At 38.9% G+C, this 27,492-nt stretch overlaps 2 protein-coding genes across 2 annotated transcripts; both read right to left on the reverse strand.

Moving 5' to 3' along the window:
• Positions 1-422: 422 nt before the first annotated feature.
• LOC120110100 lies at positions 423-1,107 on the reverse strand. The gene is made up of 2 exons (XM_039124036.1): positions 512-1,107; positions 423-438 (listed from the first exon to the last, which is right to left on the reverse strand). Exons 1-2 carry the CDS (start codon positions 1,105-1,107, stop codon positions 423-425), a joined length of 612 nt encoding a protein of 203 aa, XP_038979964.1.
• A 3,224-nt stretch (positions 1,108-4,331) lies between these two features.
• Positions 4,332-27,492, reverse strand: LOC103723235 (uncharacterized protein C57A7.06-like). The gene is given in 15 exon segments (XM_039124037.1): positions 4,332-4,367; positions 17,119-17,220; positions 17,864-17,995; positions 18,755-19,171; positions 19,203-19,283; positions 19,362-19,442; positions 19,522-19,866; positions 22,914-23,105; positions 23,107-23,216; positions 23,219-23,237; positions 23,547-23,768; positions 26,115-26,560; positions 26,640-26,772; positions 26,872-27,078; positions 27,080-27,492. Coding segments are annotated over 15 exon segments (2,586 nt in total). The 5' UTR covers positions 27,143-27,492.

Genomic DNA, 27,492 nt, shown 5'->3' on the forward strand with positions numbered 1-27,492 from the left:
TAATTGTCTGGAAAAGCTAACCGACACGAAAGAATGCGTAGAACCAGAATCAAATAGAATGAGGGCAGGAACCGAGTTGACCAGAAGTGTACCTGTCACCACCTGATCGCTAGCAATGGCATCCTGTCGAGTCAGTGCGAAAACTCGAGGGTTACCCCTCGATCTCTGGTCCTCTGGTGCAGCATGTCTGGGCTCATCCTTCTTTCGGCTAGGGCAGTTGCGGGCGATGTGTCCTGTCTGCCCGCAAGAATAACAAGCTCCGGTCTTCCTCGGGCAGGTACCGCTGTGGTTTTTGCCACAGGTGGGGCAGCTTCTGCTCTGTCTCTTCTTGGGCACAGACCCCTTGCTGCCTCCAGCCCCACTACTCGGTGCTCCTGATGACCGAGTCCTCTTCAGGTCCTCCCTCTCTCTCCCGGACCGTATCAGGTCAGCCTCAACCTTCAAGGCTCGGTCCAGCACATCTTTGTAGCTTGAGAATAAATGGGAGGATATTCGGGACCGAATCCCGTACCTCAATCCCTGCTCAAACCGGTTCACCTTACTTCTCTCATCCTCCATGAACTGGGGGCAAAATCGTCCCAGTTCGTTAAATTTATTGGCGTACTCCAGAACGGACATCTGGTCAGTCTGGGTCAGTGTCAAAAACTCATTCTGCTTCGCCAGGTGAACTGAGTCCGGAAAGTATTGATTGTAAAACATCCTCTTAAAGTCCCTCCAGGTGAGTCTGTCAACGGCATAAGCCGTCTCCATGGCCGTCCACCAGTATTCGGCGTTTCCTGTCAGCATAGAGGTCGCCAGCCGGACTGTCACCTCATCAGGAAAGTGGAGGGCTCGGAACATCTTTTCCATCTCCCGGATCCATGTTTCTGCCGCCATAGGATCAGACCCACCCTCAAAGGTCGGAGGGTTCAGTCGGCGGAACCTCTCATAGCAGGAGTCTGCTGATGGCATAGCGGCCAACTGCATCATCTGCTGCTGTTGCAGCACTTGCGCCATAAGCTGATACACTCCGGCTAGGCCTGCCTGACCTGCTGCAGACCGTGGAGTATCCGGGGAAACTGACCGCTCGCTGGGCTCCGGGGAGGGTGGTCTCCGGTCGTCATCCATATCTTCCTAATGATCACCTAGCAGTCAAAAAAATTTTTTTTTTTTTTTTTTAAAAGTGAGGTTATGATAAACTAGCATATTATAACATTTTCTATGACGGTGACATTCTTGACTACCCTTTTCCTTAGGCATTTTATGATTATTCTATTATTTAACCTAAGGCTCTGATACCACTACATGTCACGCCCCGGATCCGGATCCGTGACACGGCCGTGCTATTGCCGACTATCGCCCACAGTAGCACGCAGCCTCATACAGGGGTAACAGGTAGCCAAAAGGATTCATCCTTATATATATATTAAAAGTTTGCAGTACAACCTTCAAGTTTGAAACCAAAAATACAGAACTTCTATGCTATTCAAATGTACAGAAGTATATAAGCTTCTCCAAAAATACGAAGCTCTGTAACAAAATAAAAACATATCTGATGGCGATCACTGGTGAGGATCTGAAAGAAAACGAAACATAAACAGATGTGAGCTAAACGGCTCAGTAAGTAATCCTGCATAATCCTACCGGATCAACCAGTAGACTAAACATGTAAATCAGGGTTTTGAGAAGCTGACATGCATGTTTATCTAATAATCATCCTGGCATAATAAGTATGCAATTTAAACAAAGCAGTAGTGCAAATCACAAAATTTTCATATTATATGCATATGAAACCGTGCCCCCGACATGCCGTGGTCCATTCTCTCGGATGCTACTGCGAAGTCCATTCGGCCACTGGCGGGGCCAGCTAGTCATTCTCGGCCACTAGCAAGGCCAGCGAAGTTATTCTCGGCCACTAGCAAGGCCAGCTCAGTTGCATTCGATCAGTAGCATCTTTGAGCCATTACAGTGCCTCTTGGCTAGCTAAGACTTTACAAACTTACATGCATGATTAAAATATCAGTATCATCATGTCGCATACATAGCCATAGCTTCTGTAATCATGCAAGTTACTTATGCATTGTAACATATCAGGCATGAAACATATATACTTAAAATAAATGCTTAGGAAACATTAATAACATAACATGATCCATAACAGGATTAGGACAGGTTACTTACAGTGATTCGTTTTCTCCCAAGTTTCTTACGTCCTGGTGACGGATCCTGAGTCACCTAAAATCACATTATAATGAGCATATTATCTCCTTTTACTTGTTTGGATTCCACCCGAAATTTAGCCCAAGTCTAATGTGTTCATATTGGAGCCTTGATTGGGTCCATATGGTTTAATTGGCCTTCTAATTGGTCATCAGGCTTAATCCCAAGTTTAATTTGGGTTTAATTTTGGTTAAATTTATAGTCTGGCTTGTCCAGACTTAGCCCAATTTGATTGGGCTCGGGTTTAGTCAAATTTGGCTAAACCCTTTCCCCCCCTTTTTTTTTCTCTTTTTTTTTTTATTTTTCTTTTTCTTTTTCTTTGGGCTTAACGGGTTGCGGGTTCGGATTCGGATCCGACCCGCGAACCCGTTATCAGGTTTTTCTTCTCTTCTCTTTTCCAGAATCTTCCCGACTCTTCACCTTCCGCAACCCCCCTCTCCTCCGACGCTCTTCCTCTCTCTTCTCTTCTTCGCCCTCGCCGGAATCGTGGGTGTTTCGGCCGATTCCTCGGCCTTCTTCTTCTTCTCCGGCCGAATCCACGGCCTCTCTTCCTCCGTCACTCCCTCTCTTTCTTTCTCTTTTCTTTGTTTTCGCCGAACCCTAGCTTCCGACCCTTTTTGGCCTTTCGTCCCCACCGAACCCTCCGTCTCCTCCCTTTCTTCTCTTGCAGGCGACCGGGGAGACGAGGCTCCCCTCCGATCCACCGACCGAGGCGGAGCTTCCCCCCGGAGCACCGGCGGAAGAAAGGCCGGCCCCCCCTTCCTCTTCTCCGAGCGATGCCGGAGAAGAGGAGTGCCGGGAAGTTGGGTCGCGGCTGGATCTCCTCCGGGAGATCTCCCCCTGCTCCGACCACGGCGAGGTAAGGCCGGGGGTCCAAGGATGAAGCCTCTACGGTCCGGTGAGTCTATTTTATTTTCTTTATTTCTTTTATTTCTTTTTTTTTTTTCTTCCCTTCTTCCTTTTCTTTTCTTTGGTCCTTCCCTCCGGCGCCACCGCCTCTTGCCGGAGAGAAGTGGCGGTCCGGCCGGGGCTGGTGGCCTTGTGGCCGCGTTGGTCGCCGGCACGGCAGACCCGGCGGCCCTTGGCTGCCCCTCAGCCCTAGGGCAGCCACGGCCGGGGCCTGTCACCCGCAGGCCGAGTCCGGCTGGGCTCGGCCCGAGTGGCGTTGGGCTCGGCTTGGGCCGTTCTCAGGCCGGCCCACGGCCCTCCTCCTGTTTTTCTCTCCCGTGCCGGTCTCCCCCTCTCTGTGCCAGTCTCCTCCATTCTGTGCCAGTCTCCTCCATTCTGTGCCAGTCTCCTCCCCTCTGTTTCATCAGTGAAACAGAGGGGAGAATACCCCACAGAGGGGTTTCTCCTTGCTTTATGATTTTATTAACAGGGAGTCCATACCTGGTTTTAGTCGGGTGTAGTCGGGCAGTGCTTCCTCCCTGGTAGTCCCCCCTTCTTCAGAGCTCCAGGGCTCCTTGGCCTTAGGCTCCAGGGCTCCGGCTCCCTCTCTCTTTCTCTCGTTCGGTGTTTAGGGGGTCTGTGACTTGGGGTTGCCGGCAGAGGCTTAAATAACTGATTAGAGGATGAAACCCTCCTCTGAGACGTCCCATCCTCTCCTTTCCTCCATACTCCGGGACTGGCCGCCGCCCCCCCTTGTCTCCGGCGCGCCGGCATCGGCTGCCAGCAGGGGTGAGGGTCACCCTTCCCTGTCGGTCTTATCCCTTCGTATTTTAATATTTTTTTTTTTTCTGATAAGTATTATAATTATACTGCCTACAGTGACATTTGGGCCCAACCCTTAGCTGGGCCCATTTCTCATTGGGCCTAGTAGGTTGTGGGCCCGGACATTACAAGGAGACTCCTGATTTCAAGATCCGACTTTTTTGGAGTAGCATATCATTATTTTTTTTTTGTTCATTCTATGATCAGAAGATAGAGGTTATTATTTGTGACGCGCAAGATTTTTCTTAATTTTTGAAAATCATGATTCATATTGCATTAATCATGGTTGGAGTTTCTTGGCATTTCAGTCTCTCTTTTTAGCTAATTAATTGGTACATAAAAGAATTGAGCAAACAATTATAATTTCGATTGGATGCTAACATACATAAGGTATCCATGGTTAAAATTACAAAACTAATTAGTCATTCCATATCTGGACCATTGCATTCCTCGATTAACTGACATTTACAAACATTGAATGAACAAAAAGCAAGTTGATTTCTGCAAAACTGTTTGTCCTAAGACTAACATTGCTCAAAGATTCAACATAAACAACAATGAGAATAATTACAAGAACAATAATATCTAAATCAAAGAATGCCTATAACCACCACCGTCCATCAACGTAGGTATGTACTGCATGCCCAAAAAAGAGTAGAAAAGAAAGAAGAAAACCCAACCCAATTGCTAATGCTGGAAGATCACTGGCCTCTTCTCAGCTCCAACAATGCCTCAATAGCCTCCTCCTCCTGAGCTGTGGGCTCTTCTTCTTCTTCTTCATCTATTTCTTTTTGGCCATAATTTAGCATTGCAAATAGGAGCTCGCCCTCCTGTCGGCTTCTCTTGACACGAAACCCCGGATATCAAGAATGTGACCGATCTTGACTTTGTTGTCCTTTACGAGCTTATTGTATTCACCCATAAAGTGATAGAAGCAGGTGCCAAGCTTCTTAAAAATCATGTAGTACTCGCATGCCAGGGGGTCGAGCATGGTGACTGGCAACTGATCTTGGGGTTCTTCATCGCGGCCACCTCCTCCTCGGTTAACATCCCCATCAGTGGCGATGACTCTGCGACTCTCTCTTTCAGCCAATTTTGCTCCTTATCAATGTCCCTATGGAAGAGATTCTTCTCGAACAGAGAGAACCGGCCAACTATGCCTTATGCATCCATAACTATAATTAACAATGAAAATGGACGTAGCCAACTGGTAATCAATTACCTCCAATATCTCAGCTATATGATTTTCAAATGTCAGCATAATATATTATGAAGTACAATGTGTTATAGTAAAAAACTTATGTTCTATAGTGTAAAAAATAATTAAAATCACACAAACTTCATTATGTGCTCATACCAAGCCCATGAAAGTGAAGGAGATGTATAGTTTAGTTCTGACCTTGTTATAAAAAATCTTGCTTTTATCCCAACTTGATTAGCATCAACTTATATATTACACATTCCAAAGGTCAACTAACTTAGGTTCTATAAATGTCATTTCCTGCAATTATTATCTCTTAACTATTTTTAGTATCATTTGACACTATTATCCTAACATTAATACCCCTCCATTTAATATTCAATTTGTATCGTAAAGAACAATGTTTCCAATATAAATTTTCAAGAGTATTAATTTAAAAGGGCAATAAAGTCATTTTCATTTAATATGGTTGTCTAAATAACACTAGCCAAAAATCTAATGAGGTAGGTATATATATAAGAACAGGAAGATATGAGGAGTAATATGCAAATAATAGTTTTCAAAGAGCAGATATGGGAGGGCGGTGTGTGTATACATGCAAAGAACTCTAAAGTTTAAAAAAATACTAACCAAACAAGAACACTTATTAGATCTTCTATTCCTAAGGAATCTCCTTTTATGGTGGTTGTTTGTAACCCTAGAACTCATCTAGAAAATTAATTCAGATATCTTTTCTTTTTGGTTTAGAATTCTCATGTGCACCTGATTCCCATGAAATACCATGAAATATAGATGTATCTAATTAGGCAATATAGAAAATGAAAGGAAATGAGAGAAGTATTCCAAGTTGGTTTCCTTTTACTGTTTATCCTCCATTTTCTATAGAAAACATAAAACAACATACTTATATTAATTTTAACTTGTACAACATGACCAGCATAAAAAGAAATCCTGCAAATTTGGATATGAGATCTTTTGTCACATACTAGTGAGATAGTCAAACAACCATATTATTTTTTCATAATATATATAATTATTAGTAATAATTAACTATTAAGGCTATCAATACTATTTCCAAGTAAACTCCACATTCTCTCTTAGAAGTAAAACAAAAGTTGGCACGATCAATAAAGTGATTATTTATGAAAAATTATGCTTTGGAGATACTGGTGTTACCAAAATCTTTTGTCACACTTGAAGAGGTGGTAGTGCGCCTATATGATAATTCTAATATAAAGAAAAAGAGCCTGCATAACTTATTTATCTCGATCTCTTAATGCAATGTGCAAGACCTATATGGCAACCCCAAGGATCATGCACCTAATCATTTGGTGTTTGCTAAACGAATGATATTACTCTATTTTGGAGTACACTTTTGATACAAGATAAATTTTTTAATTATTTGTCCATGCAAGTGGTTCTGAATTGGCCTAGAGTGATCGAACAGACCCTTGACAACAGTGACATTCCACTATAACCAATCTCCATCAATTAAAAAAAACTTATTAAATATTATTCCAAAAAACTATAAATACATGCCCACACCTTTGCTTGGTATTAAGTATTATTATGCTCATAAATTGCCTTGGTATGTAAGTATTTCTATGTTGGATATCTTTTATTTAATTTTTGTGATTTATCTAAAGAATTATGCTTAACAGAAAAATATTACTTTCATAATATGACTGGCATTCTATATTGCTTGTTAGATGTCTATATTGCTCATGTTAGCACTTGAGTAACGTAGCAATTCAGCTATGATAAAAATTTGTATTTTCTTTACTTTAGATAGATGTTACTGGCACAATTTAGCTTGCATCATGTATTATTATTTTTTTGTACATATTGTTTGCTTTAGTTTATGAATAATTTAGGCACGTATTTGTGATAAAATTCCACATTTTTTTTAGTTCAGATTTATGTGGAATTATGCTTGGTATGGTTATATTGCTCCCAACAACATTAAATATGGTACTAGTTATTAATTATCCTAATTTTAGTTTTGACTTATTTTAGTCATTGTTGTACCTCTACTTGCATCATCCAGACCGCACATGCAGAGGGATGGAGTTAATTGATTTCTCAAAATAGTAATAGAGTTAAATGTCATGGGTTCAAATCCCCATTCAAGCCAATTTTATCTGTTCATTTTCTCAAGCCTTTTCTTCTCTTGATTCAGTCTATTGATTTCTCAAAATAGTAATAGAGTTAAACATCATGGGTTCAAATCTCCAAGCCAATTTTACCTATTCATTTTTCTTGAGCCTTTCCTTCGCTTGTGGTTGACAAATGCACTATTATCGAGATCATGACGAGTGAGCTTGTGAGGGAGTTTGTGGTTGCGATTGAGCGGCTTGCAATATTGTCTGCTCATTTTCTCAAGCCTTTTCTTTCTTGATTCAATCAATTGATTTTTCAAAATAGTAATAGAGTTAAACGTCATGCGTTCAAATCTCCATTCAAGCCAATTTTACCTGTTCATTTTTCTTGAGCCTTTTCTTTGCTTGATCCATCCTTCGTTGACAAATGGACTATTATCGAGATCATGACTAGTGAGCTTGTGAGGGAGTTTGTGGTTGGGATTGAGTGGCTTGCAATGTTGTTCCCGATTGATCGCGGCGATGCATTGCTTAAGATATTGGAAGGGTTATAGGAAGAAGAAAAAAATTTCTTGTAGAAATGCTTCATGAAAGAGCCAAAGAAGATATAGACATCCAAGATGCTTCTAAAGAACATATATAATAAACTAGTATCATATACCGAGCTTTATTGCTTGAGTGGTGCTACCAATTGTTGTTTCATCCTTCATGCAATTCCGGCGAAATAAGAGGGTAGATAGGTGTCACTATAATAAGATTTTGTTGGCTCAAAACAATCAGCTTTTTTTTTTAAAAAAAAAGAAAGATTGTCAACTTGATACATGTGCCCATTCATGGGGAAGAAAGGGGGAGGGGTTTGGAAACGGGCAAATGCCTACCCTAAATTTTTGATTTTAGTATTTTAGGTAGAGCCCGGACTCCCCATCTTTGAATATTTGGTAAGTTTTATTTGTTTATAAATCTTAAAAGTGTTAGGTCTGCATGGGTTTTCTCAATTGCACTCCATATGTGGTAAATCCAATGCTTATGATCATGGGATTGTTTTTCATTATTCCTGATTCATTGAAATTTAGCAATTTATATTTGCTTATAAATTTTGAGAAAATATTTGCTCAAAAATTATAATAACATTTTGATAAATTCTGAAACATCTTCTATGAAAAGGTTATAAAAGATTGTTGGATTTCTAGGGCTGCAAATAGGTCGGGTCGACCCGTGACCCGACCCGTGTAAGACCCGACCCGAATTTTAGGACCTGCGAGGCCGGGTCGGGTCCTAAATTTGAACCCGTTCTATTTTTCGGGTCAGGTCGAGTCCACCCAATCTCGACCCGGACCCGACCCGATCCGACCCAACCCAACCCATTTTTCTTTTGGGTCAGATTTTTTTTTTTTATAGATGTTTTTAGGACCGACTTGTTGAATTTAGAGAATGTTGAATTTGAACATGTGAATATAGCTTATCTAGTAAAATGACTATTTTCTTTTTCAAAAAGAATTAGGGCAATAATTGCTTGATGTTATATACTATTATATAGTGGAACTTTGAATATAAAAATACATAGACCCAGTCCCGGATCCAGACCCTACCCGAATGACCCATCGGGTCAAAAATTACAGGCATGGACCCGACCTGATCCGAATTTCAACCGAGTCGAGTTTGGGTCCAAAATCTGAACAAAAAATCGAGTCGGATCGAGGTCACTCAGGACCCGACCCGACCCAACCCGACCCATTTGCAGCCCTAAGGATTTCTAATCCATCGTGAGAGTGACTAAAATAAACAAAGAATGAAAAAGCAAAAAGGGAGAGAAGGGGAGGAAGAGGAGAGAGGGGTCCGAGTGCATGATACTTTTTTGAAGCTTGTTCTTTCTTTTACGGCCAGTAGCCAGTGAGAGAATTGATAAAGAATGTGATGAGGGAGATGGATAGGTTTGGATAAGTTTTCCTCTATTTTCCACATCCTAGCCTAATCTAATGGTTTCCTTTTATTATTTCTTATTTTTTAAAGAGGAGATGGGGTATTAATAGAAAGGTGAGAGACTCTAAAGTTAGGATTGAATGAAGGATGAGGTTGCACTGAATTCTAAGGCAAGCAGAGGAAAATTGACCGATTAATCTTTGAGGGAAGATTGGTGAGGTGGCATAAATAGAGAGTTGGGATGATAGGAGAGCATTTTTTCTTGGATTGTATTTCATTGAAAGGTTAGGACTATGTGGAGAGAAGAGGGATTGATTTGAGGCAACAATGCTTTATTGCCTAAGGGGTATGAAGAAAGGATTGAAGAGAGAGGAGAGAACTAGGATTTCAGAAGAGAATTTAATTTAAAGGTTAGGAGAAGAGCATAATGGAAGAATTGTTGGGATTTGTATCCTAAATGTCAATCGTCAGCATATTGATGATTGAATTTTGTAAATGAATTGACAAATTAATAAAGTGTTATTTGGCATTATTCATTATTTCATCTTCAAATGAACTCTTATATGATGAAGTCCTTAGGACTTATGTTATGATAAAGGAGGATAGCATTTACATTTTGTCACAGCCTGTTCATGTAATGTATAAATCCAATAAGCATCCTAGAATAAATAATGTCACGGATGTCTACTTTTGGCATCATAGGCTAGGTCATATTAACAAGAACATGATGAACAGGTTAAGTAAAGAGGGAATCCTCGATGTTAATGATTGTGAATCATTGACAACCTGTGAATCATGCCTTCTTGGTAAAATGACCAAATCACCTTTTACCGGAAAAGGTGAACGAGCCAGTGATTTATTGACCCTTGTACATTTTGATGTATGTGGGCCAATGAGTACAAATTCTAGATATGGGTATTCATATTTCATTACGTTTACAGACGACTTTTCTAGGTATTGTTATGTCTATTTAATGAGACATAAATCTGAATCATTTGAAATGTTCAAATTATATCGTAATGAAGTAGAAAAACAAACTAGAAAGAGTATTAAAACTCTTCGATCATATCGAGGAGGTGAATACCTCTCCAGTGAGTTTTTGACATATCTAGGAGAAAATGAGATTCTCTCCTAATGGACTCCTCCTGGTACACCACAATATAATGGTGTGTCAGAAAGGAGAATCGAACTCTGTTAGACATGGTTCGATCCATGATGGGGTTTGCTGATCTGCCCATATCCTTTTGGGGATATGCTCTTGAGTCAGCCTGCTATATTCTAAATAAGGTTCCAGGTAAGTCTGTAAATAAAACACCACATGAGATGTGGACTGGACGTAAGCTGATGCTCTCTCACCTTAAGGTTTGGGGGTGTCCGGCGTACGTCAAACGCTTGAAGACAGACAAACTTGAACCCAAGTCTGACAAATATTTTTTTTGTTGGTTACCCTAAAGAAACTAAAGGATATTACTTCTACTTTGCTGAAGAACAAAAGTTGTTCATAAGCAATAGAGCAATTTTCTTAGAGAAGGAATTTCTTGGTGAAGGAACAAAAAGCTCTAATGTTGAGCTTAGAGAAGTTCAACATGTAGAAAATCCGACATCATCTACTGAACCAATTGAGTCGGATTTGATTAGATCAGATCCAGAACCTATATTAGATGCACCATTAAGACGATCGGGTAGAGTACCACGTCAGCCAGACAAATACTACGGTTTCTTGGTCCGGGACGGTGATCCTATCGAACTTGATGAAAACGATGAGGTTTCGATCACATATATAATGCAATGCAGAGGTATGACTCTGATAAATGGCTTGGAGCCATGCAATCTGAAATGGAATCCATGAAGGTCAATGATGTATGGACATTAGTTGACCCATCCGAAGGGATTAAACCCATAGGGTGTAAGTGGATATTCAAAAGGAAACGGGACACAGACGGAAAGATAGAGACCTATAAAACCCGTCTGGTTGCCAAGGAATATCGTCAATGTTATGGTATTGACTATGACGAGACGTTTTCTTCTGTGGCAATGCTCAAGTCCATTTGGATTGTGCTTGCAATAGCAATATATTTAGACTATAAAATCTGACAAATGGATGTAAAGACCGCATTTCTAAATGGAGATTTAGAAGAGGAAGTGTATATGATACAACCTGAAGGTTTTACATCTGTAGATGAGTCTAAAGTGTGCAAGCTTCAAAAATCCATTTATGGATTAAAGCAAGCTTCACGAAGTTGGAATATACATTTTGATAAGGTAATCAAAACATATGGCTTCATTAAGAATGAAGAGGAACCTTGCATTTATAAATGGAAAAATAGTTCAGTTATTATATTCCTTATTTTGTATGTGGATGACATTCTTTTAATCGGAAATGACATTCCTGCATTACAAGGAATAAAGGTATGGCTATCATCTCAATTTGCCATGAAGGATTTGGGAAAAGCATCTTACATCCTAGGGATGAAGATCTATAGAGATAGATCTAGAAGATTGCTTGGATTATCCCAATCCACATACATTGATACTATACTGAAAAGGTTCAGTATGATTAATTCCAAGAAAGGCTATCTTCCAATGGGCCATGAAATTAACCTCTCTAAAAGGGATTGTTCGACAACCCCTCAAGAAAGAGAGACTCTGGATAGAATTCCATATGCTTCGGCAGTGGGATCTATAATGTATGTCATGACATGTACTAGACCAGACGTGGCATACTTACTAGGAGTAGTGAGCAGATACCAGTCTGATCCAGGTAGCAACCACTGGAAGGTTGTAAAAACCATCCTTAAGTATTTGAGAAATACTAAAGATCAGTGGCTTGTCTATGGTGATTCTGACTTAAAACTTGAGGGATATACCGATTCAAGTTTTCAGTCAAATCAAGATGATAGCAAGAGCGTGTCAGGATATATCTTCACTCTTAAGGTTGGGGCCATCTGCTGGAAGAGTTCCAAGCAGCATACAGTGGCAGATTCTACATGTGAAGCAGAATATATCGCAGCATCTGATGCCGCCAAGGAAGCTGTATGGTTGCGGAAGTTTATCACCGAGCTTGGAGTGACATCCTCCATTGATGGTCCAGTGGGTGTATTTTGTGATAATACTGGGGCCATAGCTCAAGCAAGAGAACTCAAAGTACATCAGCGGACCAAGCATATTCTACGTCGCTACCATCTGGTTCGAGAGATCGTCGATCAAGGTGATATTGATCTTCAAAAGATTGGCACAAAAGAAAATCTGGCTGACCCATTTATCAATGTCCTCGGCATCAAAGAGTTCAACGAACACAAGTCGAAGATGGTATTAGATATTGTGCCGATTGGCATTAGGCTAAGTGGGAGTTGTTGGGATTTGTATCCTAAATATCAATCGTCAGCATATTGATGATTGAATTTTGTAAATAAATTGACAAATTAATAAAGTGTTATTTGGCATTATTCATCATTTCATCTTCAAATGAACTATTATATGATGAAGTTCTTAGGACTTATGTTATGATAAAGGAGAATTTATCTTTGAGTCCTTAAACTTGTTCGCGACCAAATGATATGTTATTACTAGGACGACAGCATTATCGAGATTAGGTCATTGTGTGACATATACGTTGGTTGTCCTCTTAACCAAGGAGTGTGGAGACACTGATATACCACACAGGTGAAGTATAGGAGTACATTTCACTGAACGTGATCAATTCCGAAACGCTCTACTGTCGAGAAATGTTCCGAGTGGATATAGGTATAAGTTTGGCCCTCTGACCTGAGACTGCAACCTGTGACTAGCAAGCAACTTACTGTACTTTGGTACCGGACTACCTGAATTTCTAATTCAGTGACGGAAGGTCACTGGGTGCAGTCAAGTACTTGCGTAGTCAGTTGTGAGTCAAGATAGAATTGACCCCTCCTGAAAACAGGAGATAATGTCTTGTGATTAATTTAGCAAAACCTTAGCCAGAATAATCCTAGTGAGGAGTCATGGGATATCTAAAGTTAATCACATAATGGATGTACTAATTATGTGATTAGGAGTCAAAGGGATTGAATTATACAGAACCATAGTCCAGGGTTCCAGAATATTTGCTTCGTATATATTCGGCCTATCCGGATGTCGGGTACCATTGCTAGATGGTTACATCGATTAGTGTAGAAAGTCGTTTCTATACTACCGGCCTAGGTTCGAACCTATGAGGTCACACGCATAGAAGATTCCTGATTGATTAAGAAGGCTAATGAATGATTAAGAATCATTCAGGGGTAATTTGGTCAAATTGGCAAATTATCTTATAAAATAATTAAAGTAATTATTGAAGGATTAATTAGTAATTAAATTACTAATAAACTCAATTTGATTGAGTAATTGTGCTAAGGATGAGCCAAATTGAATTGGATTCAACTTTGGGCTTAATGAGGGTTTTGACCTGATTGGATTAGGTTGGAACCAAAAAGGACTTAAGCTGATCAAATTAATTTTAAATTAATTTGCGCTTAATTGGGGATTGACCTAATTGGATTAGGTCCAACACAAAGTAATTAATTCAATTTGATTGAGTTTGGATGAGCCAAAAATTGAATTGGATTCAATTTGAGCTCAATCAGGGTCTGACCTGATTAGATTGGGTTCAACCAAATTGCTTTGTTTTAATCCGGGTTTGACCAAATTTGATTAGGTGCAACCCAAGAGGATTAGGCTCAGATGATGTGGCAATTAGTGGTGACAAGGAATTGGATTTCATGAATTTTAAATAAACCAAAATTATTGCATGGCGCATGGACCCATTGCTTGACACATGGCGACATTGTTTATTGTTTGAATTTGAATTCAAACATTAAGCAATATATTAAATGATTTCATACATCAAAAACTTCCCTAGCTGGCGTGTGAACCTCTGAATTATTTAAATTCGAATTTCAAATGAAATATATGCGACAAGAGGAAGGAAAATTCTGCTGCATGGATTTCAAATTCCTCCCCTTTTACACATGTGTTTAAAATTTGAATTTAAAGCAGATTTGGTTGAGATCTGATTTGGGTTGTTCCTATTCCTTTCCATGCGCCAAAGAGATTTTCTGAAGATAAATTTCGAATTTTGAATGAAAATTCGGAGGCCATTAAAAGGGGTCAAACATGGGCACCAAAAACACATCAATTGCAGCCTTCTTCCTCACACGCCTCCTCCTCCTCTTCTTCTCCATTTTAGATAGGGTTTTCAAGGTGACTATCTAAAAGATTCAAGATCAGATCTGAGTCCTCTACTTTCCTTATAAACCTCATCTCCATCTGCTTCAAGACGATTGATCAAGAGTTGATTGAATTCTGGCGAGCAGATTTCAGCTTTCAAGTGTTCTGCAGCTGCTAGCAGTGTTGCGGAAGAAGATCCTTCAGGGCTTCGCGTGTACTTCTCGTAGAGGCCATTCGTGTGCGTGGCTGCGAAGTCAAGAATCAGATCTACAACTTTCATCCATCATAAAAGGTATTAATCTAGCAATAATCATTTATTATGGTGTCAAGGTCTAGGTCCGATTCTCCAAGGTTTTACCCTTTTTTGGGGCTCCTCACGGAGATATCTCCAGAATCCATTCGATGGATATTCCGAGATTAATTGGAATAGAGTTCTTAAGTTCAGATTTGATAGTTAATAATGCATAAAATTTTTAGCATAATTGTTTAAACGATTCCGGCATAATCCTATGTGTTCTTAATGTGCTGATTTCTAGATTTGATCTTGTAAGCATGCATGAATTAAAATATTTGATTCATTTTTCCGCTGCATTTTTGAAACTTAAAAAGAACTACGTGTGGCTTGATCCCCCTTGTGAAGGGGTACGTAGGCAACCCGATCAGGTTCAGCCATGGTTTTCAAAAGAAAAAAAATTCAGCATGCTAAACACCGAAGAACCTAGGATGCACTTTCAAGAATTTGATTGGATCTTCCTCACCTTATAAGGATAGGTGATCTGGAGAGAGAATGGATGCTTAGGATATTGCGAGAGAGAAGAAAAGTTGATATAATGGTGCAAGTAAATAGTAGTATTGATGTGAAAATTATTAGATTTAGGAAGGGGGATTTAGGATTATTTAAACTCTTTAGGTAGGATATGACGGCCAAGCATGGGGCACCAAAATCAAGCCAATAGATGCCAAGGATTTGGTATATATATAGATAAGATTAGAATGTATGACAATATTTAGTCATATCCTAACCAAGGGACCCGGTGATTAATGAGATCATCGAGTTCCCACAGATGTGACAGGGAGAACGTCATCTGTATCTGAAGAATTAATATTTGATGTCTAGGTCTTACTCTAGCCAGTCACTTCTAGTCAACCCACATGCCCTATATCTTTGGTGGTAGGTAGGCTCCTCCACTGGATATACACAAAAAGGAGGATAGAGGAGGTAAGCAAGAAAAATGCCCTAACAAACAATCTCTTCCTTGTTTCTAATTACCACACTGACTTAGGCATCGGAGGTCCCCCGCCGGATACGCTCATTAAAAAATAGAAAATAACTTGAATTGAATTAGTAATAGGGAACTTCATTGGCTAAAGTATTTTATTTTCAGATAATTACGATGGTTTATGGTTTCACATACAATTCATCACCTATCCTTACACATGTAAATATATGGAAATGCACTGTGTTTTGTGTTCATTCATATATTTTATATTTCTGTCCCTTTTATTCTCTTCAAATTTCAGCAAATATTTATGTATTTCCTTTTCTCAAATTTCAAGTTTGCCACTTTTTAATCTTATCAAAATGTCAAAACAACTTCAATTTTTTATACATCTTGAAGTCAACTATTACTTAGTTGCAGACTACTTGAGACAGGCTGTTTCTTTAAGAGAATTGAGAGAAATAATAATTTTTTTTTTTAATTTGCAATTATTATCTTCTTTTTTTTCTGTTGACTTGTCATCTTTAAGTCAACTATTACTTAGTTGCAGACTTCTTTTTCTATTTTCAAAATGATCATGTCATGATTTTGATTTGATTTAGCAGTAGCCTTTCACTCTGATACTGCAACATTTGAAATTTGTGGATAAAGAAATAATTTAATGAACAATAATTATCAAGCATTTTTGCTTTTTGACTGAATTTCTAGAATTGATTGAGGTATTTATGTTCTAGTGCTGTAGCCAGTGCGATGCTTGATGCTTGAATTTAACCCGATATTGCATGGTTGTAGGAAACAATATCATTTGAAGACTTTGATGTGAATAGGAAATTACGAGGTGCAACCGAGTAGAGTTCCTGCATTCTTGGTTCTGGATTGGCTTGGATAGGTAGGTCGACTTACAATTCAGTTTGCACTGGGGGTTGGATAGGTGCCAATTCCTTGTTAGCTATTATTTTTTTTTTGTTTAAGCAGAAAAAGGGGAAGGGGGGGAGAAAGAGACAAGCCCACTCCCGGCCAATTTTACTCATACTCTTCCCACCCATAAGCCCGGCTCGATGATACCTCTGGGCTCCGGCACGAATCCTTCATGTAAGTACGTCACATCTGGCACCACCGAGACTAAATGGACCAATAACTCTTCCAAAAAGATTTGATGTGGAGTGAGCAGAGGCTTGACCAAAAGGATTTGATGTGGAGTGAGCAGAGGCTTGGCCCACTCGTTGAGTGCCAAATATGCTTTGGCTACCCAAGATTATGAGCTTTAAACCATGGTCGAAGCAAAAGGTGGGTGAACGAGGCTAGCCATCGTGGACATTGGGTGAAAATTTTTTTAGTCCAAAATTTTGGAGTTAGGTTTTTACAAATCTACACAATTGATTTTCAAAACATGTACAATTTTGTGCAGAGGTCTGACTTCAAACTTCTGATTACATTACAAAAAAATTGACCAAGTTCATAATCACCAGGACTGAGTCCCTAAGAATAAACTTTTGATGCGATTCCATCTAGATCTTAAATAAATAAAATTAAAATATATCTCTTGGAAGATGTTTTTTGACTAAATTTTTTTTGTTTTATTTGCCTGGTCCTTCCGTATAACCCGTTTGGGTTCCTCCAGCTTCTCACGGGCATCTACCTCCTCAAACTGAATTGGCTTTATTAAGATCCCAGCTCTCTTGACAACCTACATGACAAACACTTCTGGTCAGACCAATGTAAAACAATCCAATCAATTAAGAATTTTGATATTTTTCAAGAAAAACCTAGGATTTATTTATAGATCTCCAAAAAAAACTTTAGGAATTAAATACCTAATACTTCCATGATTTATATTACTGTGGAAGACTAGGCCAAAGTAACATCATTTTGTTGCATGTGGTATCAACAGGCAAAGTGCTTCATTCTGAGCCTAAAATACAGCAACTTGTAGCCTAATTTATTTACTACTTTCCTCTTAAAAAAATGCAGGATGCAAATTTTCTGAAAAATTAATCACTTAGTCCAGGATATTGGAACTCTTTAACAAGGTTAAAAGCCACTTAATAAAATCTAAGCAATATTTAAGTAAGAAACACGTGTATATAAAAATTGAAAAATATCACTTCACTGTGGATAAAATTTTCTCTGTTTGAAAATAAAGTTTTACTTAGTTCAATAAGTTTAGTCTGCTTTAGTCGTTAAGCATGTCAAAGATTTACTCATCTATCATCTATCATAAACTACTACAAGAAAGTCAAGGTTCTCCTATCGCCCCAACTTTCCTTTTCTTCTTTTTAGAATTGAGAGCCTAAATGTGCCAAAATTGTTAACCAGCTGATGATACTCACCGCAGGCCGATTAAGTGCTCTAACTGATATTGCTGGGTTATAGTCAGGACCAATCGGCATGCGGATGCTCTGCTCATAAACTTCTTTTGATTTATAGGGATGGGGCAAATTCTTTGTGAGAAGTTTTTCCGCCTGCAACCATGGAAAAAGATTTATATTAAGTAGACAAAATATGATGTGTATGCAAAATAACATTTACAAAGAAATGAAATAACTGAATCGGCTTCCCATAGACACATACATAAGCCTATGATGATCACTTTTTAAATAAATTTTGTTGTTATAACATCGCAGTGGCAATTATTATCATCTCGTCAATTCTCTAATAATCATCATGTCTAACTAGCTATATAATAAGTGACAATAGATGTCAATTGTATCCTACTACACATGCTCTAAAAAAATATTTTCAGCATACACTTAAAAGTTGCAAAGTTTGACAAACCTGCTATAAACAGCAAAATCATTAGCAAACAGCTAGAAATGGCGATAACAACAGCTGCAGCAGCTCAATAGTTACAGGTTTTCACAATAGTTTCTCCACTAAATGGAATTCAGTCAGTTGTAAAAGCTAACATAGCATCATTACCTAAATCTCAATAGTTGTTCAGTTATTAATAGCACTCACATCAGGCTTGTTTAATGCATGTGCAAAAGGTTGTTGGGTGAGCTTCAGCTCCTGCGAAGGCAAGGGAATAAGCTAGAGAAAGATATCCCCCACCCCCCTCTTTGGAAGCAAAATAGGGGTGCATGAAAAGATACAGCAATAGGGATGACAAAGACAAGCATGCTACAGCTTCGACAGAGTTATTGATTTATATGTCTGAATTCTACCCAGAACAACTACAAGTGCAAAAAATATAGAAGGCTTGATCAAATGTCTATCCATACCTTCTTATCAGTATTCTCTGAAATAATAACATGTTTGAGATTTGCATCCTTCCTCTTCTTTAGGGCTTCTTCCCTCTTCCTCTTGGCATTGTTATGTTCTTCTATCATCCAAGAAGGCATGCCTTTCTTCTGTTGAACGTGAGCCCATTGTCCCCATCCAGGAACCAGAACTGGTTTTTCAGGTTCAGGGTTCTCCTCATTAAGTAGCTCCATTTTGTCCTTCTCAAACTCGGCCTCCACATCATCACCAGCAAAAGCACGGTGTATAAGGTCAGCTTGAGAAGGAAGTTCATAATCAGCTTGTGCATTGGATGACAGGAACCCATCCACCATCTCCTCATCAGAATCTGAATCACTGTTCTGATCCGTTTCCTGGAATCTAGCAAGCCAAGTATAAGGCCAGCAACCAAATTGAAACTTAGATACTCAACAAAGTAGCAGGACATACCTTGATGACCTCAGTGGGAATAGGATTCTCAATGGCCTTGGCTTGTGCAGTAGTGCTATTTACTGCATTTTCACATGTCATCTGCTCAGAACATCAACAGATCAATAAGAAGGACAATAAAAAGTTACTGAAAAGACAACTTGTCCGAATATAAATAACCAATTTCCAGGAATTTGAAGCAAATATCGCAACTTCATATGTCGTCTTTGGACTAGGGTTTTTGATCATGTCATCGAAACTCTGCAACAGAACTTCATAATGACTGCACAATAATCAATCCAAAGGGAAACTATTCTCAAGAGGAAGTGCTTGAAATTACCTTAAATACAGCATCCTGATGAGTTTCAGATTCATCACGGAGAGAAGATCCAACCTGTACTTCCTGTGACTCGCTATTTACTCCAAGCCCAACTTCCTCATGTTCAGTAGCTTCAATGTCATCTTCACCATCACTAGTGCCAACATTATCCGAACTCATTCTCTTATGAGACTCTTGCGGCTGCTTTTTAGCACCCCCAAAAACCTTTCTACCACTAACTTTTGCTAATTTTGGGCTTTCTGACTCATCATCCTCCTCAAGCTGCCTCAGAGATTTATCATACTCTTGAAGAGCAAGGCGAGCTTCTTCATAAGCTACCTCCTGTCGCTTTTTTAGACCACGTTCCTGGACATTAATGAATTATACATGGTTAAAGAAATCTGCAATGCTAGATTTTTGAGGAAAGAAAAATAATATCCTGCCAGGAAGATGGAATCCAAGAAAAAATCAAAATGTGCTGCATAATCAATGTACTCAGAGACATAATCAATGAAATAATGCTTAAAAGCAACCCCTGGGTGAACAATAGCCCCCTTAGAAACAGGTCAGACACCACACTATAGGAAGAATTCCAATATACCCACAACACCATCTCAGTTAGAGCATCCATACAGCCAAACCACTCAAAGCATCCAGGCAAGTTTTTCTTTAATGCATTCGCTAGAAACTTCATCCCAGCACATCAAGCATCACCAGTTGAAGGTAAGATCTTTCCAAATTGAATTAAGGAGCTAAGTTCTCTGCTCGAAGGAAAATAACTGATACTGTACATCTAGAAATAGTAGGCTCAGAGGAAAACCTCCAGATACAAATGTAGAGAGATGATGCACTAGACTTGGGGTTTAAAATCCCTATGACTAGCTTTTGATATCAATATATTGTTGGTCCAACCATAGACCTAACTCAGCAGTTCGTACACAAGTGGTTTAAGAAGAAGATAGACAACACCTATTGATAATTCATTGAGATCACAAATTGTAGCGAAGGCAGGACTTGAATCCAGGTCTCTTGTATAGTAGTATCAAGACTAAGAGATTTTTCCAACTCAACCATGTGGCACTCTCATATGCAATAGTCTCATCATCTCTCTACTTGGTACCCACAGTAGACCACATTTAAATCATCATGTGAGTGTTTAGCATGACACACTTAAGCAATTGGATATCAACTCTTATTTGCCAGAATTGGGAGCCGGTGTAGGTGCAAATTCAGTGAAGCAGATATTTTAGAAACACTTGAAATAAAGATGCACTTAGGAAGCAGGAGTGGATGAGATATTGGGAAGATTCCAAAGCAGGCGCATTAGCCTAGGTGGAAGATTCCAGCTACTAAGTATCAACCATCCACAAGCTACAGTAAGTTCCAACTTTCTGAAGTCTGGAGCGTCTCTCATCATAGAATCGGAATCAAGTGCACAAATGCATGTGCATGTGTAATCTCTAGATGACCTCGTACTAATTTTTCAATAAGTGCTAATGGCAGGGTCCTGAACCATCAATTCAAGGAAATCTATTAAAATAAATCCAAAAAAGAAACTTCATACAAAATTAAACTCAATAACATTTACTGCTGCTTATAAGCTGCCAAAGGCTCATTATTGCTATTTGCACAATCATTGCTTCCTTCAATGTGACATCATAAACAGATATTGGAAGGTGAGACACTAAGTATGATAGTCCCCATTTGTAATCATTAGGTTCTTAATGCAATACCATGTTTTCATGATTTGTGAATTTGGTGGATGCAACAACAGTTCCAGGGAGATGATCTAACCTAGGCATAATAAAAAATAACATTTGCATTAATTACTAATATCTATTATGTCATATTCTTGGAACCTGGTAAGAATTTGGGCTATATTTCTCAAACACAACTCTCACTTCAGGCACTAGGTTAATAGGAATTTCTTCACAGCTGCATTGGTGATTCTGTTTCTTTGGAGTGGTCAAAGAGTAGATTATTATTCATTGAGTTACACCAGTAATCAAAAACATACTAGACCCTTTTCATGCCATCAATACTGAAGCTTGTGAGTTGTGCCTATTGAACCGTATATTGCACCCCCTCCCCCCCAAAAAAATCCACAAACAAGCAATGAGGCCTGATATTTGTTCAAATGATAGGACAAACTGTCATGTGAACAATGATATAGCTATTAATATATGTCTTGGCCTATCATACAATTATTGCACAATGCTTTGAAAGTAGACTAGTAGAGTCAAAAAAAAAATATTACAAGATGGAAAGCTTGACTTTTTTTTCCATCTAACGAAATAATTTTAAAAAAAATGTTCTACAACTTCTATCCCCCATCTATCACGAAGCTTGAAACAATAAAATCCTTCAATTTTTTATCTTGAATGCTCCATCCTTAGTTTTCTACAAATTTTTTTTAAAAAAATCTAAATTTTGTACTTCTCTAGAAACTGGTATACTGAATCCAGAACAAAATCTATCATTTCCATCTTGTATGTTGAGCTGTCTGTTGCAATTGTGGCAAGTCAAGCTACTATTTAAGTTGAAAAATGGTTCAGAAGATAGGAAGATATTGTGAATTATTAGAAAGGAACTCCTCCTCCACTGCATAAGTGTGCAATAGTGAGGAAGAAATCACAAGACCAACGATTACTGACCTTTTCAACAATGAGTTCAATAAACAAGAAAATATTGCTACAATCAATGCCCAACATATCCATGCTAATAGTGTAGTATTTTCTATAAATAAGCTAATAAAATTCATGTTAAGAAGATATTGTAATGTATAAGTGGTTAGTAAGCATCAGTGAATCATAAATAAGATGTACCAATATGTGATATGAGGGAACCAGTAGGAAGGATGGAGATATGTTTCAACAAAAGCAATAAGTTCGTCTCTCAAATTTGCAGAGTTCTAATTCTTGGAAGAATCTGGTGTCAAAGATCCTCATCCATGTCAATACAGTAGTTTGATAAATCTCTCATCCTTCCTACCGGTTCCTCAACCAATGATGATAACAACTACAGAAACAGCAGCAGTACCATCAAGGAGGAAGGTGGCATTATTTCTAGATAAAAATAAAACAACACAAATAGGCCATCCAAATCCACTGAAAAGAAAGCAAATGATTGACTAGAAATTTGATCTACAACAGTAGAGTAATTGCATAACAGATGTTCAGGTTTGTTGAAGTCCAATGAGATGATTAAACAAAAAATATCACACACACGCGCACACAGAGCACTTTGAAGTATTACACCACCAGGAACATTATTGAAGATGTGCTCAAATTGACATGTGGCATAAATTTTGGATTTTAACTTTATCATGTGTCCAATGAAAACAGAAATATAAAATTATAACACAAAAGAATATTGATGGCTAGGTGGCATTCATATAAATTCTTCAAACCTACCATGAAAGGCAATGCAAAGACTCCTGATTTTGGTATCTCATCCTCCTCTTCCATGACAGTAGCTGTCTTTTCTTTTGCCCTGTTTAGAAGCTTGGAAGCCTGTTCGGTGCCTGTTCTAGGTAAGACTTCTTCAGAATCCTCATCACTACTGTCATCACTGCTGTTAGTTTCTTTCATCGTATTCACTTTTTTTGGTCAAAAGTTCATGCTTGTGAAGTTGTTCAGCTATGGCAGCTCGAGTGCCCTCGTCTTGTACTTCTAATCCATGCTGTAAGATACGCCTTGCCCATTTCGAGTTGTTTTGTGCTTCAAAGTCATACGTTCCTGTATAAATTTTGCAAGAAAATGAGTTTACAATAAAAACATGATGATGATAATGACAATAATGATGGTGATGGTGATGATGATAATGACAATAATGATGGTAATGGTGATGATGATAATGACAATAATGATGGTGATGGTGATGATGATGATGATGATGGTGATGGTGATAATGATGGCTGTGTTTGTGGTGGTGGTGGTGGTGGTGATGGTAATGGTGATAGTGACGAATCATTTATCTTCTACGGAGAAAAGAATTTTATAAGAGAAAGTAAACAAGCACCCAAAATAGCAAAGAAATGTTATCACCTCTACACGTTTGAATTCCTGTTTCATAGCATAATCTTTAGCAGCTTCAGTATCCATCTGCATTTCAGCTGATGTTGCCTTCAGTTTCTCTTTCTTCAAAATACGATGATATGTCTTGGATTTAATTTTCTTAACATGCTTCGCCTTCATCTCATGACGGAAAAGAAGGCTACGCATTTTAGCAAGGCGATTCTGGTGGTCTTTCACATCTTCAACAGAGATCTGCAGAAGCATCAGCAAACAGATACATTCAAATCCTACCATATGAAGTCTGATAGTATCTACTAAAATAATTTCACAAAATCTACAAGTCTAGTTAATGGAAACCATACCTTATGCATCCATAACTATAATTAACAATAAAAATGGACGTAACCAACTACTAAGTAGAGATACTTCAAACTGCATGTCATTTCTGTGCCAAACATATCAGATACCAAGACTCATCAGATACTTCTACGATACATGTTTGATACTTATATTAAGCCTCCTGTTTTTCAAAACTAAAAAGACGCTCCATATACTTCTTGAGTATGCTGGAGATACTTCCCTCGTACCTCTAAGAATGAGAGGGAGCCTTTGTTCTTTATTTTTTTATGAATGTTAACCTTTTAATAGTGAATAGTAATTCTAGAAGTTTATGGTGTTGACATTAGAGTACGGACTGAGATGTATGGAATTGAATGATGATTAATGATCAATTTATGGAAGATACTATCTTATAAAATATGTAGTATGTTATTCTCATAGCCCACTAAGCTTAAGAATGCTTTTTACAAATATAGGTAAAAGTTACATATATATGCATTGCCCTATGACAATCATCTCATATTCATTTTTTTAAAGATTTGTCGTATTGGCTTTTATGTCTCATGCCTTATGCATAACCCATGTTCGTGGCCATGCTTCATGTATAGCTGATTATTTTTGACCTAGTGCAAAGTTATGTGATTCCCCAAAGTCTAATGATTTTGGTTCAAAATGATCATAATGCATTACCAACCAAGTTTGTCATAGTGTACCTTGAAGTCATTTACCATGTATTCTTTTTAGTCAACTGGCTGACTCCAACATATTCAAGTTTTTTTAACCAAAAATAAGGCAAAGAGCTAAAAAAAACTACAAGACTATAATGTGAAGTAAAGTCTTCTCCTAAAGCATGCTTGATCCAATTGATTATATCTGAGACGGCATCTCAGATGTCGGAAGGTGTTCTCTTTCAGAACAACCAAGTAGCTCTCATGAAATATTAAGATTTATGTTGACATGCATTTGTTAATGCCAAAATGTGGGGCTGAAATTAGCACGGACTTCTAGGAAATGTAAAGGGATGCATGGAACTGCATTTTGGATGCAATGAGAAGCATTCACCAGCTGCTATGATGCTTACAACTGATCATTTTTCCTAGGGCTCCATGCAATGAAATGCTGTAAATTTTCTAAAACAATATTGAAATGTTAATATTTATAGATAAAATATAAACCCGACATCAGTGAAGTATCACACTCGAAATTATTTGTAAAATTTTCCAGTAATTGTTTGAAGTTGGTTAAATGCATAAACACTTTCACTTATGTCAAGTATTCTGATGACAGTTTGTGAATGACCTCTTTTACTTAACCATGATTTGTAAGAAATTCAGCAATATTTTGCAAAATTTGATGACTTTCAAATAATCCTTGCTTTATCTCTTGCTTAGGGAAAGAAACAGGAGTGCACGGCCAAAGTTGGAGACTACCAATGCTTCCTCTAACATGATCACCATCATCAATGTTTGCAATCACATAGCAATGCACATGCCCAGAATTAGTATGCAATCAACACGCTGTCCAGTCCCAACGTCGAGCCCATTGAATCCATTTTTAGGATAACTTAAATCTGAGAGTAAGATCCAGAATCATTACATAATGAGATAAACTTTGAGATATATCTGCTGAAGGCCTGATCTGTTTGCATTCCTAACAATAAGGAACCCATAAGGAGAAGAGGAGATTTAGAGCCCTGCTAGGATGGTTTGTCAGGAAAAAAAAAAATGAAAAGAATATTATAACTGTAACTTTGTCCTTCCATACCTCTATGACTCAAAAGCCATTATATTCCTTCATGCAATAGAAGGAAAGTTGAATGAGACCCATTGAAACATTTCATCTGTGTATTTTCCAGGCTTACCAAATGACATATATTTGCAGGTTGCATGTGATCTATCTCCAAGCATCCACTGTAATATTTTTTATAAACATGTTGCATTTTTTTATTTTTAATATCCATTTCAAGTTATGCATACATACAATAAGATTCAAGTATGTAGCGTTGCTAGATACTAATCCAACACCCTCTGCCAATGTTCAGCAATGACATCCAGACTAGTATGCAAGCAAAACAGATTGTTAGACTACAGCCATAAACCATAGCAATTATATTCAGCTAAACTATATCTTTTGAATGAATGAAGGCAAAGTTGCATGCAAAAATATCTTTTGCCTACATTCCTCCTTTGTTCCTGCACTTCTCAGTAACTATATTCACAAAAACTTGCAAACCAAAAAATTGTTAAGTGATACAGATACCTTGTTTAGCTCGAGAGGTCTGGAACCATCTTTCTCATGGGCCTCCATAACTTCTGGATTCTGGACCAGCAAAGCCATCTTCTTCTCAAACTCTGTCCTTGGTTCAAATTTAGAAGCAATAGCTCCAACAGTTGAGAAGCCCAAATTCACATCCTCATCAAAATACAGAAAAGGGGCCTCTCTGTTCCTCTTCACCAACGGCTCCCACTTAGTGACGTCCTTCTTTGAATGCTCGTAGGCCACCTTCCTCTCCAACTTCTCCCTCTCCACCTTCGGAAGTGGGGCCTGAAAGGGCATCTGCTTCATTTCCAGGTGATCCAATCTCCTCCTAAGCTTGCTATACCCAGGCTTGTCATGAAGAGGGTCCAAAAGATCGTGGATGCTGATCTGCCCATCACCCACATTCCCTTGAAAGTCCACTAAAACCGCCTTCTTCTTTTCCTTACCTATTAAAAATTAAATTTCTATCTAGAAATCGATCTTTTCTCCCCTTAAATTCATTGAAATTTTGGAGATGGAGCTTACCTTCAAATGCCTCGCCGGGCATGCCGGTGATCCCCTGGAGCATCCTCAGATGTCTATCACCTTTCTCCTCTTCATCCGACTTGTCCGACGGGATATCATCATCCTCTTCATCATCCGAAGGCACATCCTCGTCCTACGACCAATAAAAAAAAATCTGATTTTCTGCAACTTAATAAAAAAAAATCTGATTTTCACAAATTGAGGCAACTTCACAGCATATATAGGGGCAAACCTCGAACTCTGCCGGGAACTCGTACTCATAGTTCTCCACAGAATCGAACCGTCGATTCTTTTTCGATTCCTCTTGGGGGAGCGGCTCCTCGTACTCATATACATTGACAACTCCCACTTCTCCATCAGATCCAGAGTCATGCTCAGAAGACTTAGGGTTAGGGTTAGGGTTAGGGTTTAGGAGATCGATCTCCTTGCGGAGACAAGAAAGGGAGGTGGGGACCAGATCCTTTCTTCCTCCTCTCTTTGCTTTTCTTCTTGGCCTTTGCCATGGCGGCCCTTTCCTTTAGGTTTCGTTTAGGCTGGGCGGTGGAAGCTTAGGGTCGTGGAGAGAAGAGGAAACAGAGAGGAAGAAGGGTGGGGCGTCACCTCGGATCGGCGGCGTCCGTCGGGAGAAAAGAGAGAGAAAGGAGCAGTGACTCTAAATAGGAGCAGTGAGGTCCATCGAGGGGGCTCTAACTAGGAGTGGAAGCTAGGGTTATCCTAGATTCCCATGGAGTTCATGGTGGAGGAGGACTCTTCCTCCTCCGCCGCGGCGATCAAGCCGGGGTCTGCCTTGTTTTGCCTGAAACAGCCCTTCGGGCCGCGACTTGGTGCTGGGCCGGAAAAACAGGCCGGCCCA

The sequence above is a fragment of the Phoenix dactylifera genome, chromosome 3, assembly GCF_009389715.1.
Source record: "Phoenix dactylifera cultivar Barhee BC4 chromosome 3, palm_55x_up_171113_PBpolish2nd_filt_p, whole genome shotgun sequence".
In the NCBI taxonomy this organism is placed as follows: Eukaryota; Viridiplantae; Streptophyta; class Magnoliopsida; order Arecales; family Arecaceae; genus Phoenix; species Phoenix dactylifera.